This window comes from Musa acuminata, chromosome BXJ2-8 (genome assembly GCF_036884655.1).
Source record: "Musa acuminata AAA Group cultivar baxijiao chromosome BXJ2-8, Cavendish_Baxijiao_AAA, whole genome shotgun sequence".
Taxonomy (NCBI): Eukaryota; Viridiplantae; Streptophyta; class Magnoliopsida; order Zingiberales; family Musaceae; genus Musa; species Musa acuminata.
Genome location: NC_088345.1, coordinates 39,404,932 through 39,419,286, shown reverse-complemented (window position 1 = coordinate 39,419,286; position 14,355 = coordinate 39,404,932). Strand labels below are relative to the sequence as shown.

At 36.5% G+C, this 14,355-nt stretch overlaps 1 protein-coding gene across 2 annotated transcripts; it reads left to right on the top strand.

Moving 5' to 3' along the window:
* Positions 1-451: 451 nt before the first annotated feature.
* On the top strand, positions 452-13,995 carry LOC103994764 (serine/threonine-protein kinase VIK). Of its 2 annotated transcripts, none has more exons than XM_009415193.3 (11): positions 452-820; positions 1,871-1,945; positions 9,235-9,351; positions 10,393-10,487; positions 11,214-11,334; positions 11,425-11,504; positions 12,351-12,410; positions 12,486-12,607; positions 12,695-12,780; positions 12,865-12,980; positions 13,362-13,995. In XM_009415193.3, the coding sequence occupies exons 1-11, from the start codon at positions 494-496 to the stop codon at positions 13,486-13,488; spliced, it is 1,326 nt and encodes a 441-aa protein (XP_009413468.1). In that variant the 5' UTR covers positions 452-493; the 3' UTR covers positions 13,489-13,995. The 2 variants fall into 2 exon arrangements, with proteins under 2 accessions (XP_009413468.1, XP_064977544.1); XM_065121472.1 differs by lacking the exon at positions 452-820 and adding an exon at positions 1,302-1,467.
* The last annotated feature ends 360 nt before the right edge of the window (positions 13,996-14,355 follow it).

Sequence of the window (14,355 nt, the reverse complement as noted above, 5' to 3'; positions counted from 1 at the left end):
GGATAAACCGAAGCATGATTTATTTAAGGGATGATATGATAATTATTTTCTACACAGAGAATCCAATCACCTATTAGACACCCACGTTAGCTATTGAAAATGATGTAGAGCATACTTTTTCATCATCGAAACAAAATATTTCCTCATCAGAATTATATTATTATATAACATAATCTTCCTCAACAAATCAAACTAATAGTTAAAGAATGATATTATTATATAAAATGATCTTATCAAATATATGAACATATATTAATTTGATTATCGGATTTCATCGGACAAACCCAATTGCAAACATTTTTCACACTTCCACATTACAAATTATTAGCATGATATTAATATTATTTTCAAAATATTTTAAAAAATAAGAAATTAAATAATATATAAATTAAAATGCAAATATTTGGGGGACTTAATTGTAAGAACGGGTTTAGATTTGTTTCCCTCGATCGGGGAAAAGGTCAAGAGCGGATCGCGACGGCAACGTTGGACGATGAGCAGCGAGGAGGGCAACCCCATTGGTGACGGAGGCGGCGAAGGAGAAGGCGCCTCTTCGGGAGCGTCGCCGCCGCGGACGGGGGAGAAGCAGAAGGAGAAGGCGAGGGTCAGTCGGACGTCGCTGATCCTGTGGCACGCCCACCAGAACGATGCCGCCGCCGTGCGGAAGCTCCTCGAGGAAGATCGTGGGCTCGTCAACGCCCGCGACTACGATAGCCGTACCCCGCTCCATGTCGCGGCGCTCCACGGCTGGATCAACGTCACCGGGTGCCTCCTCGAGTATGGCGCCGACGTCAATGCCCAGGACCGATGGAACAACACGGTGAGCCACTTGATTGTAGGTGCTGATCGCACCTCGCCCCATGACGCAGTCGGCGTTTGACTGAAACTTGTGTTGGCAGTCATCATCCGTTTCTTCTTCTTGCTATAACTTCACCTAATCCTTGTTTTATGATTCTGAGTTTGATCGATTAGGGCGAACGAGTTATCAGACCAATTGTCATTCCAGTGGAAGTCATGGATGAAAGTCTTGATACCCATGTGGTTGAAATCTATGAAGATTGGAACTATCTTGTGTGAAATGTTGTTGACCAGGAAAAAGAGGAAAGAGAAAAAGGTATAAAAAGATGTGGTTAGTAACTGTAGGAGATGCAGATGAGGATTATGTGGAGGGGTGTAAGGTGATAGATACTATGTGAAATTATCAAAGAGAGAGGACCACTTGGAGGCTGTGGCCTTTGATTTGGAACTCACTAGTTAACATTGTTCCTAGGGACGGATCTGGAATCTCTTTCAGATTGCATAGGGTTCTGTTGGATGTTCAGCTGTTGTAGACCCTAGACTTTCTGGTTGCTGGGAAAATTGTCTTTCATTGGATATTCTGGTCTCACCGTCTGAGTTGTGCCATTTTGGAATATTGTTCTCATAGCTGGTGCCATTCAGATGTTTGTTTCAGGAGAGACTAGAAGCGTAAGACTTGATCCAAGTATCTAAGTTGATAGTTCAGGGAATTATACGTGAAACTGATGTCACCAGAGAATTTTTTATGTTTTATTTTCCACCTGGGAAGGTTCCTTCCAAGAAAAAGTATCATGAAAAGGGTAACTAAATTGGCAAACTACATTTCAGTGACTGGTGGAATTGATAATGGAATATTTGTCACGTCAGTATGAATTTGAAATAGTATGATAGTATTTACTTTTAAATAGTAATACATGCTAGAGTGCTGCTACATTTATAAATAGTAATTCTTAGTATTTATTTCAATTATTTAAAGATAATTTTGTTGTTTGTTTTTGAAAATTTTGTATTCCAGTGACTATCATTTGATACATGAAAGATATTGATCCTGAGCTTGCATTTGTTTTGACAGCCATTGGCTGATGCAGAAGGTGCTAAGCAGCATGGCATGATCGAACTGCTAAAAGCACATGGTGGCATGTCCTTTGTACGTTTACTACAATAAATATGTGCTTCTGTTCTTGTACACGGTAGATATACTGAGTAGTTTATCTCAAAACATTAGTCTTGGAAGAATACCAGCTATTTCTTGATTTAATCATCCTAAAGAACATTGGTGACTCTCACTTTTTTCTTTCTAGCAGTTTTGTCTTTTTAGGATTGTGTATACCTTGATATCTTTTAACAATTTGCATGAGTAACGAAATTGTAGTTTCTTCAATGCAATTTTTAGCTTTGTGCAAACGGTTGCTTGTCAAATTTTTAGCTAATTCATAATTGTATAAAGACTGCATTACCTTACTTACTATTCTTGTTTTCCTTTATGCATATTTTGTCAATAACATCAATTTTTCTTGTTTTGTGGTATCTTCTGGGTTTATGTCTGTTCACTGCACCATTTTTCATTATTATAGGCTGGGACATCGACCATAATATCTTGGCAAAACTTTTCTTAAGAGTAAATTCTCTACTTGTTGACTTTTTATAGAACAATTAATAAGTCATCAATAGTAGCATATCTGAAATTTGAGATAAGGGCTAGCCATAAGCTCTGGCTACAGAAAATAGTACCCAAGTTTTGCAGTCAAATTTCATTCTGTGAGCGAGCTATAATCTCCAATTGTTATCCTTTACAATTACTCTCATGTTCCAAGTTCACCTAGGACATTGTTCAAAAGGATATGTTTAAATTTAGGACTGGAAACTGCTCTTATCATAGTTCTATGAACTTTAATTTCCCTGCTTTCTCATTAATTATTCATTTGTGTTTTTCAAGTAACTTATACTTGTCTTATAGATCTTGTTATTCAAAATTTTTAGCTTGCAATTGTTAGGATCGAGTCGGCACTAAGAAGGTGGGGGGGGGTGAATTAGTGCAGCGATAAAAACCAGGTCGGTTCGAAAATTTTTCGTTCGATAAAAGCTCGTATCGGAAATGTGAGTTTAACTTGAAAGCGTTCGTAAGCGTAGTGAAAGTAGTAAGCAAGTAAGGCAGTTTGCAGTAAGCGAATGAAAAACAAAACAGAAATGCAAACCGAGTTTTATAATGGTTCGGTCGTTGTGACCTACATCTACTCCCGATTCCTCTTCTGTCGAGGCCACCGGCATCCACTAACGATCTTCCTTCAATGGGCGAAGACCAACTACTCTTACAACTTGATTCTCCTTCTGACAGGTTCAGGAGAGAACCTTTACACCTCCACTACCTCCTCTCTTAAACTTCACTAACACTTAGAGCTTCAGAGGAGTTCTCACAAGATTACAATAGCGTTTTTCTTCCTTTTTGCTCTTAATTCTTGTGTTATTTGAGCAGGGATGAAAGGGGTATTTATAGGCCCCAAGTGGATTCAAACTTGGAGCCAAAAAATGTCTCATCATCGGTTTTCGGGGTACTGACGGTACCACCGCCTGTAGCACTGACACTGGGCGGTAGCACCGCCTAGTCTGGCGGTACCACCGCCTGACACCCTGCCATTGGGCGGTACCACTGCCTGACACAGTCTTAGAGACTATGCCACTGACGGTTTCACTTGTTTGGTCACTGTTTGGGCCTCTCACTTGGCCCAACACAACCCAAACTTGGGCCCAATTGGCCCATAATTGAGTTAGCTCAATTCCAACCCAATTACACCTAAAACCTACTTCAATCTAGACAATTATTATAAAGCTAAATCAAATGTTGTTCGACATGTCATTGGTTCATCGACGCCTTGTCCAATTCTTCAGCACATCGTCCTTTTTTGCAGCCTATTGCTCAATCGACCAATTAATCTTCGCAACTTCGATTTCCTTGGCGCAATTTTTACTCTTCTTGGCCCGATGCCCGAACCTATGCCCCGAAGCCTTCTGCCGATATGTTGACCGATCCTTCGGCTCGACATCCAATCTTCTGACATGTTCCACTCTGACCCAACATGATTCTTCCTGCTTTAATTATCTCTCCCTGATCGAAGTTTCCTACGTCACTCAAAGCGCAAATCAGATCATAAACACTATCAATTGGTTTTATCATCAAAATCCAAGATTCAACAATCTCTCCTTTTTTTATGATGACAACCAATTGATGACGGAGTTAACCTTAACTCCCCCTATCAATATGTCATATTGATAGAACTCTTGAATTCAAAAATCCAAGCAATATGTCATCATAAAATCATGCATAAGATTTTAATATCGTCATCATACTTCTCCCCCTTTGTCATCAATAAAAAGAAGTGCAATTAGCAAGTTTTTGATATATAATTTCAAATCATTGTATTATAAACATAATCTCAAGTTATATCATCATGCAAGCTAGTAATTTTCTTTCTTCTCTTTTGAGAAGTACAATTTTTTGCTTTCTTTGCAAAGCGTAAGCTAACAAAATTTTACATCATTTGATAACATGCAAGCTAGCAATAATTTTGAGTTTTGCAAGTTTGTAAATTTTGCTAGATGTGCAAGTTAGCATGTTTGCTTTTCTTTACGATGTTCAAACTAGCAAGTTTTTGAAAAAGAATGCGAGATAGTAAATAACAAGTTTAGAACATGTAAGCTAGTAAATTTTTCACATATGAAAGTTGGCAAAATTTTTGCATCTTTTGAGATGAGGATGCTACCAAGTTTTTCTTCTTTTTGCAAGTTTCCAAATTTTGCATCTTGAGCTAGCAATTTTTGAAATGTACAAGATAGTATGTTTTTGCATCTTCTTGAAATGTGTAAGTTAGTAAACATTGCTTCTCTTGAGATTTGCAAGATAGCACTTCTTTCTTCTCTTTTGAGATGAGCAAGTTAGCAAGTTTTGCTCCCCCTTTGTCATTGTCAAAAAGAAGGTGCAAAATTTTTCCCATTACATCATTTTTAAAAATCATCAATTGAAATATATCAAGAAAATTTAATTTGATGATGAGATATACAATTCATGAAGACAAATTGTGAATATCAAGAGACAAATTATGATTCTTTTGGATAACAAAAAGAAGAATTATATTAAACAATCTTGATTCATAAGAATCTCAAGTTGTCAAGATCATGATTTATATATTGAAGAAAAATCTAAGTTATAATTCAAAAAATCATGATTCATAAAAAAAAAGTCTCCTCTTAAATAATACGAGAACACATAATCAGAGATCTTGATTTATAAAAGATTTCAAATTATAATTCCGAGGAATCAAAATCACGATATAGGTGAAAACTCATTCAAATTCAAATAATAAAACTCATCAAAATCACTTTCAAGAGATTCAAAATGAAATAAATAGATTTATCAATCTCTTGAAATGCTAGTGATTTCCTTTCTTCCTTTTGTCATTGTAAATAAGAAAGAATAACAGGCGAATAATGCATAACAAGACTCAAGTCATAAATTATCAAGATGTCAAGTAGCATATCATGGTTTAATAAGATAAGTCTCCTTTTTAGTGAATAACAAAAAGAATCGTAGGAGAACAAAGTATGAAAAAATCTTGATTTATTGAAAACTTTTAAGTTGTAATCAAAAGAACATTCATGATTCATTTGGATAATTTTTCTCTTTAGTAAATGATAAAAAGAAACATAAGATAAAAAGATCTCAATTCATGTATATGAAATCTTCAATCATCAAGATCATGATTTGGATAAAACTCATTCAAATCTAAATCATCAAAATCACTTTAATAGTTCAAGAGATTCATAAAATAACATAAATAGGTTCATTAATCTCTTTTTAAAAAATCAATAAGATAGAGAAAAAGAAAATTTCAAGAAAAATGCTTTCCTCTTTTTAGTTATTTCAATTTAAGTGATTTGATTTCTTACAAGCATGCCCATGCTTTTACGCCAAATCAAAACATGCATCATCATTTAAAACTGAAAAAGCAACTTTCATTATGACAAGGATTAATAAGCCATAAATCACAAAAATCATCATGCATAATTTTAAAATATAAACTCATTAATCATGATTTCAAAACTTTTAACATTTTCATTATGTCTTACATCATTATGCATCATTAAAACATCAAACATGATTTCATTAAACATAAAGTATTTTCAATCAAAATAAAAATAAAAAAGCAATACGAAAATCATCAAGATACACATAATTGTTTCTTATAACATACAAGGAATTAATCTTATTTGATGTGCAAGTATTATTACAAAACATGCAATTTTTATGCTCAAATTTTTTATTTTTATATATATAATTTTTCTAAACAAATTTAAGAACAACTCATGAAATGCATCATGTAATTTCAAAATAAGGTAAAGGAGTTTTGGTTACCTCGTCGTCGAAAGCCATTAAGGCGTAGTTCGTCACATTGTCTTTGTTGGTTTGCTTCTCGTTTTCGGATGAGCTCGATTTGTCCCAAGCCGCCTTGAATACTTTCTTCTTCTTTGATAATTATGTCTTTTTAAGTTCATTTTTATTCTTTAATTCTTGTTTTAAGAATTTTTTAAGCTTTATTGTGAGGAGCTCAAGGTCATCATCATCATCATCATCACTTGAGTCATTACTCAAGTGGTATTTTATTGTTCGAAGTGTCAAATCCTTCATGTTCTTTGGAAGGTGGTTCTCATGTTCATCATGTTCAACACAAGTCATTTCATAGGTCATCAAAGACCCAATAAAAGCTCGTCGTGAAAGCAATTAGTGCAGCGATAAAAACCACGTCGGTTCGAAAATCTTTTGTTCGATAAAAGCTCGTATCGGAAATGTGAGTTTAACTTGAAAGCGTTCGTAAGCTTAGTGAAAGCAGTAAGTAAGTAAGGCAATTTGCAGTAAGAGAATGAAAAGCAAAACAAAAATGCAAACCGAGTTTTATAGTGGTTCGGTCGTTGTGACCTACATCCACTCCTGATTCCTCTTCCGTCGAGGCCACTGACATCCACTAACGGTCTTCCTTCAATGGGCGAAGACCAACTACCCTTACAACTCGATTCTCAATTTGACAGGTTCAGGAGACAACCTTTACACCCCCACTACCTCCTTTCTTAAACTTCACCAGCACTTAGAGCTTGAGACGAGTTCTCACAAGATTACAATAGCGTTTTTCTTCCTTTTTGCTCTCAATTCTTGTGTTATCTGAGTAGGGATGAGAGGGGTATTTATAGGTCCCAAGTGGATTCAAACTTGGAGCCAAAAAGTGTCTCATCCCCGATTTTCGGGGTACTAGCGGTACCACTGCCTGACACAGTCTCAGAGACTGTACCACCGACGGTTCTACCTGTTGGGTCACTGTTTGAGCCTTTCAATTGACCCAACACAGCCCAAACTTGGGCCCAATTGACCCATAATTGAGTTGGCCCAATTCCAACCCAATTACACCTAAAACCTACTTCGACCTAGACAATTATTACAAAGCTAAATCAAATGTTGTCCGGCATGTCATTGGTTCATCGACGCCTCGTTCGATTCTTCGGCGCATCGTCCTCTCTTGCGGCCTATTGCCCATTGCCCAATCGACCAATTGACCTCCGCAACTCAGATTTCCTTGGTGTAACTTCCGCTCTTCTTTGCCCGATGCTCGAACCCATAGCCTGAAGCCTTCTGCCGATACGTCGATCGATCCTCCGGCTCGACGTCCAATCTTCTGACATGTTCCACTCCGGCCCAACATGATTCTTCCTGCTTTAATTTTCTCTCCCTAATCGAAGCTTCCTGCGTCGTTGGAAATATAGATCAGATCATAAACACTATCAATTGGTTTCATCATCAAAATCCGAGATTCAACAACAATTGGCAAGGTTCTCTTTTTTACTGTGGTTATTCATGTCAGATGGCATGTTAGATTTTTCTTTCCTGCTACTTCGTCTAACTGATCTTAGTAGGATTTGCCACTGTGACATTTAAAAGTTCATTAGAAGACAGTATTCTAATAAATATTACCACGATGCATGGTGACATGTGGCGGAGAACAATTTGCAAGATGCCCAGTTTCATGCGGTATGCTCAAAATTGGTTAATTGACCATAATCCGGTGTACTAGATCCATAACACAATTAATTCACCAGTCCCAAGCCTTCTTTATCAGGCCTGGTCAAATGCATGGCTCTTACCAACCACATCTTACTAAAATATCTTCTGGCATAACGCTCTGTCTTGGCTCCTTGATATGTATGCCCTCTCTATGATGCCTTTTCTCTCACTACCTGATATGATAGAGTCAGTGATTTAAAAAGCGCTAGGCGCCAAGGTCCAAAAACGCCTGAGCCGCTAGGCGCTCGCCCAGACGCTCACCCGAGTGAAACGAGATGCTAAAATATAAAAATATATAATATAATTAATAAATATAATTATTTAAATAAAAATATGCTATTAAATTAAGAAAATCGGGTACAAAATCATAATAAATAAATAAATCATAAATAGTATTTTTTTGTTTTTAAAATAAAAATATACTATTAACAGTATAGTGAGAAGAGTGTGAGAAAACCGAGGCTGCTGAGGCAGCGGCAGCGGTAGCAGGCGACAGCCGTAGCTGGAGCGGGAGCGGGAGTGGCGAGCGACAGCGGGAGTGACGACAGCAGCGGCGAGCAACGATTGTGGCAGCGGCGAGTAGCGAAAGCAGCAACGACAGCAAAGAAATCTCGGTGGCAAAATCGCGAGTGTTAGGGTTGGGGAAGTCGGGGAAATCGTGAGAGGGAGCCTGATATCGGTGATTTAGTTGGTTCGATTGAACCAACTAAAGCATCGGAGACCAATCAGACCTAAAAGTCTGGTTCGGTCGCCTGGTTTAACCCAGGCGCTCGCCCGAAGCGCTCGACGCCTGGGCTCGGGCGAGCGCCTATTTGAAGCGAGGCGCTCGGGCCTCGCCTCGCCTCGCCCGAGCGCCTATTGAAATCACTGGATAGAGTTGACAGTGACTCTACATTTGGCCAGGGAGAACACCACTCATAGAAGCAGGTTTCTATTCTTACCTTCTTGTCCTATCTCGCTTCTGCCTCCATCTTACCGTCTCCATGGGTTAGAATAGCTGCACACCTTGCTGTGCCTATGGAATATACAACACCAGCCAGCTGTCAGCATGATGTTGTTTCACAAAGAAGGCAATTGTTGCATATTAGTATGTAAAATACTTGTGTTTTTCAATATCTAGTATCCTAAGCACAATGCGCTACTGTGTTGTTGTTGTCTCCTTTATGGTCGATTAAAAACATTAAACAGCTTAACTACCTAAGTTGATCTAGTGTTTGTCGTTACATATGATCCTTGTTCTGATAGTATAGCATACTTTAACACAACTTTTAGTTGATTGATTTATGGTGTCCTAAACTTTCTGAAACAACCAATGGCCTCTGTTGGCATTGCAGGGACATGATGGAAGCCATTTTGAACAAAAGCCAGTTCCACCGCCTCTTCCTAACAAGTGTGACTGGGAAATTGAACCATCTGAATTGGATTTTTCAACTGCCACAATAATCGGAAAGGTTTACTGTTAATGCTTTGTCATTTCATGTTGCATTACTCACTATGGTGATTAGAGTTTATGTTTCACATTAGTCCAAAGAACCAGCTTAGAACTTCAGATCATTAAAATTTTTGTAGCTGTGAGTTTTATGCAATGGCAGAGGCTGATTGAATGTAAAATTTAATTTTTGCTGTGCTTTATAATACTTCACAGGTTGGCCTTCTGCCCACAGGCTGACTGCATCCACTATATTATCATTTGCTAATGCATTACTATTCTTAAAAGTTGTCTTGAATATGAACTTAACGAGTGAAATTCTCAAAGTTGTTTTTGTTTGCTTTGATCTATGCTGGTCATAGACAATATGCTGCTGGAAAAACAACCCTAGGATGGAGAAGCCAATAACAATCAAGAAAATGACTATTTGTATAAAGTTTTGAATGTGGATGACAAGCAAATGGTAGGATCTAAATAAGCAATGGACTCAACCTAAAAAAAGAACCAAGTGATAGGTCGCATATGAAAAGATACATGTCATGCTTAATGGTAAGTATGTTTCTATGGATAGAAGGAATTGCTGGTTTAATTGGTCTACATGTTCTACATCTGACCACATGCATGTAATTTGATTAGTTAATTTGCTTGTTGTGCTAGATACTCTTGACCATAAGCCTTTGCATTTATTGTTCAAATGAGCTCATTTGTTGCTTTTGCTGGTTAGCAAATATTTACTATAAGACTAAGGATAAGAAGCATTTATAGTTAATAATATAATGGATCACAGAAATAACCTGATTGAGAGTTTTAGTGTAGATTTCGGACTTAAATGATACAAGAAAATAAAGGCTGATTTCTTTGAGTGACTAACAAAAGTATGTGAATTTGTTGAACAAGTCTGATCGGTCACCCTTATCTTCCTGAACATAAGGGTGTTCCTTTTCTCTCCCAAATTTAAGCGGCTGTTTTGATTGTGATGTTCTATACTAATGCAGACCCACAAACTATCCTTTATTTTTTTCAAGAATTTTGATTAGGTTTTGTGGCATCTCTGATGCTGCAGGGTTCATTTGGTGAGATTATAAAAGCTTATTGGCGTGGAACACCTGTTGCCGTCAAACGTATTCTTCCATCATTATCAGATGATAGATTGGTGATGTAAGACCCTATACTGTTGTTACGTTCTGGAATATTGTGTTACCGGTGCTCTGTTTTTATATTAAGACGTTATAAACCTTTTCTTTGGTCTTGGAAAATTTCACAAAACTCTATTCTTCCATCATTATCAGATGATCGATTGGCGATGTAAGACCCTATACTGTTGTTATGTTCTGGAATATTGTGTTACTGGTGCCCTGTTTTATATTAAAATGTTATAGACCTTTTTTTTGGTCTTGGAAAGTTTCACAAAAGTCCTGCATCTGTTTGATTCTTAGGCTACATTCTGAATTATCTGTTATGGTGGTTAGTTTTTATATATAGTTCTATGATGGACAGATAGCATGTGCATTTTATTCTAAATGAATTTTTGGATGTAGTTCTTGTCTACTGTTTTATTTGCAAGAGGTCAGAGAACATGTATTTACCTTATCTCATTCAACATTCTTGTAGAATCTGAATTGTCATTTCATATATTCCTATATATCTTCTCTGACTGGGATTCCATTATCCTGTTAAGAAAAGCATAGTTGCAGATAGTGATTAATGGTCCTCTAAGAAATTTGGGGACAGTTTTTTTTTTTCAGTTGATCTCTTTTTCCCTGGTTAACATTTGAAATCTCCATTTTATTAGGCCTTAAAATATCTATGAACCAATTGAAATATCTATTTTCTTTTTCCTCGGTTAACATTTGGCATCTTACGAGCTGCCTTGTTATGATTCAGCCAAGATTTCCGCCATGAGGTCAATGTGCTAGTGAAGTTGCGGCATCCCAATATTGTCCAATTCCTTGGGGCTGTAACAGATCAAAAACCCTTGATGCTAATCACAGAATATCTCAGAGGGGTATAAGAATAATATGCCTAGCAAATTTCATTTGGAAAGAATGTAAGATTATCCTGTTTTAAAGTAATGTTTATTTGTATCTTCTTTCAGGGTGATCTTCATCAGTATTTGAAGGAAAAGGGCTCACTTACTCCATTAGCAGCTATCAATTTTGCCCTGGATATTGCCAGGTAATACTATCATCTTTTGCAATTATCTACAGCTTATAATAGCACATCCTTCAGAGCTACATTCTCATTGAAGAGTTGGAAATCCTTTTCCAAATAAATCACATCAGTAGATCATGCATATTCTTCTGGAGTGCACATTCTCTTGCTAGCTTTAGTCATATTTTGTTACTAATTGTGAATAGTGCTTATAATTGTTTGTTGAAAGGGTAAATTAATTAATAATTAAAATGGTTTGGGTACAAAGTACTGGTACCCAACTATGCAGTGTGATTGTTACTTCAAACTTGGACAATGAGGATGCAACAAAAAGTCCAATTTTAGATATGGTTACAGGAATATGAAATCATATATTCATATTAAAATGTCTAAAGATTATATCTCAAAATACTTGTAGTTTTAATTTTTAATTTATTTTCGGACCTCTAAACTATTTTTGTATTTAGAAATATAATAAATTATTTCAAAGTTATATTAATTTAGATATTTTATTATAAATCTGATATAAGTTGAATAAAGTTATTTTCTTCTCCTTCTCTCGTTCTCTTTTCTCCTCTTCTCATTTATTGTTTTCCATGTCCCTTGGCCTCCATGAAAGGTGGATGTAGGGATTGCAAGACTGTTCAAAATTTGCAGTGGACCAAGTCAACAATCGCTGGGTTTTTAATCGTGTGACATCAGAGGACTTGGTCCCAGTCATAATATTTTGAAACTTGAATTGACTACCATGAAAGTTAAATATGTTAGCTAAATTATTAATTCTGAGTTTGAATTTTTCTAGAGCTTACAACTTTGCATCAGTACATGTCCATGGTATTCCTAATGTTTATTCTGGACCCTCTGAGACAGAGGCATGGCGTATCTCCACAATGAGCCAAATGTTATAATACACAGAGATCTAAAACCAAGGTGCACTCAAATAGTGATGTCTTTGTGTTGTTGATGTGGATTGTTCAGAGCTTAATTAGGTAAGTTTACTTTCAGAAATGTCCTTTTGGTGAATTCAAGTGCGGATCATTTAAAGGTTGGAGACTTTGGACTAAGTAAGCTCATCAGAGTCAAGAACTCAAATGATGTGTACAGAATGACTGGAGAAACTGGCAGCTGTGAGTATCGAGTAATGTTTAGCTTCGCCTTAAGTGTAGTTTCAAATGCTTGGCTGAATTTTATTTTCTTTCCTCTTTGAAAACCAGATCGTTATATGGCTCCTGAAGTATTCAAGCATAGAAAATATGATAAGAAAGTTGATGTTTTCTCTTTTGCAATGATTCTGTACGAGGTAAATGTTCTTTCAAGTAGCAATCTAGTGACCGATGATTGGTTAACTTTATATGTCCTGACAAACTTGTGATTGTATGCTTAGATGCTTGAAGGCAATCCTCCGTTTCCGAACCATGAACCATATGAAGCTGCCAAGCTTGTTGCAGATGGAAAGCGGCCGTTGTACCATTCAAAAGGATATGTTCAGGAACTAAGGGAGTAAGTAACATTAAAAATTGTATTTACAGTTTGACTCTCTGCTGTCTTTTGCTGAAGCCACCAGCCAGTTGGTAGAACGATTTGCTCTATCATAGATTTTTATCAATGGATATCAGAAAATAGATTCAGCTGAAACGGAAGCTGTATTTATTATTATTATTATTATTATTATTATTATTTTTGGTCTAATATGATCTATTCTTTCTCAACCAATTTATTTCATTACCCGAAGTTCAAAATAAAGTGAAATGTGACATATTTATTCGTATTTCTGCTACCAATTGTTTTTTTATATTTAAGTAGTTATATCATGATTATTCTCAGCTAATATGTATCTATGACAGAAAGTAATATTTTGTATCTGGTATCCGAGTCTTGCAGCTTGACAGATCATTGTTGGGCTGCCGATATGAACAGGAGGCCCTCCTTTATTGATATTCTCAAGAGGCTCGAAAAGATCAAAGAGAACCTATCATCAGATCACCACTGGAGCATTTTCACCCAGTAAAAACTAGATTTGCTTTAAGCTTCACATTATCATCAATTAGATTTGTGTTTTCCAGGTAAGATCAAAGTGAAACTGCTTCTTTGGGACATTGGCTCATCATGGAACAAGTACACACACAAGTTCTGCAAAGGATTTGTTCACAGCATGCCCTTGCCATGAGGTGTGACCCCCCCCCCCCTTTTTTTTTTTTTTTTCAATAATCTTTCTCTTTGCCTCCTTATTTTGGATGAATAAGTGATATTCTAAATTGCTATCAAGCCTGTGGTAGTCATCTGCTACATATGTTGCTTTGGAAGAATTTGCCTCTTTAACTTTGCTACTCTTATTGATATTGTATTGAAAATTTATCATGTAAATGATCCCACAAACTTGGGTGAAGTTTATGGATGTTTGGTAAACCGGCATAGCTAGACATATGCCCTCTACTGTTTGTAACTATGTAAATATGTACATGTTTCTACTTCTTGAGACCACGTCTCAAGATGTAATATTTCTGGTTTAGTCCTACCACCGTAAATGTTTGGATTGTTTTATGAGGTCTCGATAGGTGTATTAGTATTAATTTGGTTTAAATATATTTTGATTAATGATTCATGCTTAACAAACAAAATGAATGGATTGGGGATAGAGTCGTGATAATTGACATGAGAGCCAACTAAGTGTTGAAGCAAAATATTTGAGACCTTGCATAATAAGGTGGTTATCCATTAATGGAGAAATATTATAGTGGGCATGTCACAATGTAGAGTCGGATTTGAGACCTTTGTGTAACATTGACACATAAAAAAGGAGTAATAAATTATTTATAAAAAAAAACCGTCATAGCAACTAGACATGCATGATCTTTCATTGTATGCTAGTTGACGC

Bases quoted from the DNA above. Each gene is read 5' to 3' on its own strand.
- LOC103994764 (XM_009415193.3), top strand. From the start codon at position 494: ATGAGCAGCGAGGAGGGCAACCCCATTGGTGACGGAGGCGGCGAAGGA. The intron at 12,411-12,485 runs GTGCACTCAAAT...GTTTACTTTCAG, and splicing joins CACAGAGATCTAAAACCAAG to AAATGTCCTTTTGGTGAATT. The intron at 12,608-12,694 runs GTGAGTATCGAG...TTTGAAAACCAG, and splicing joins GACTGGAGAAACTGGCAGCT to ATCGTTATATGGCTCCTGAA.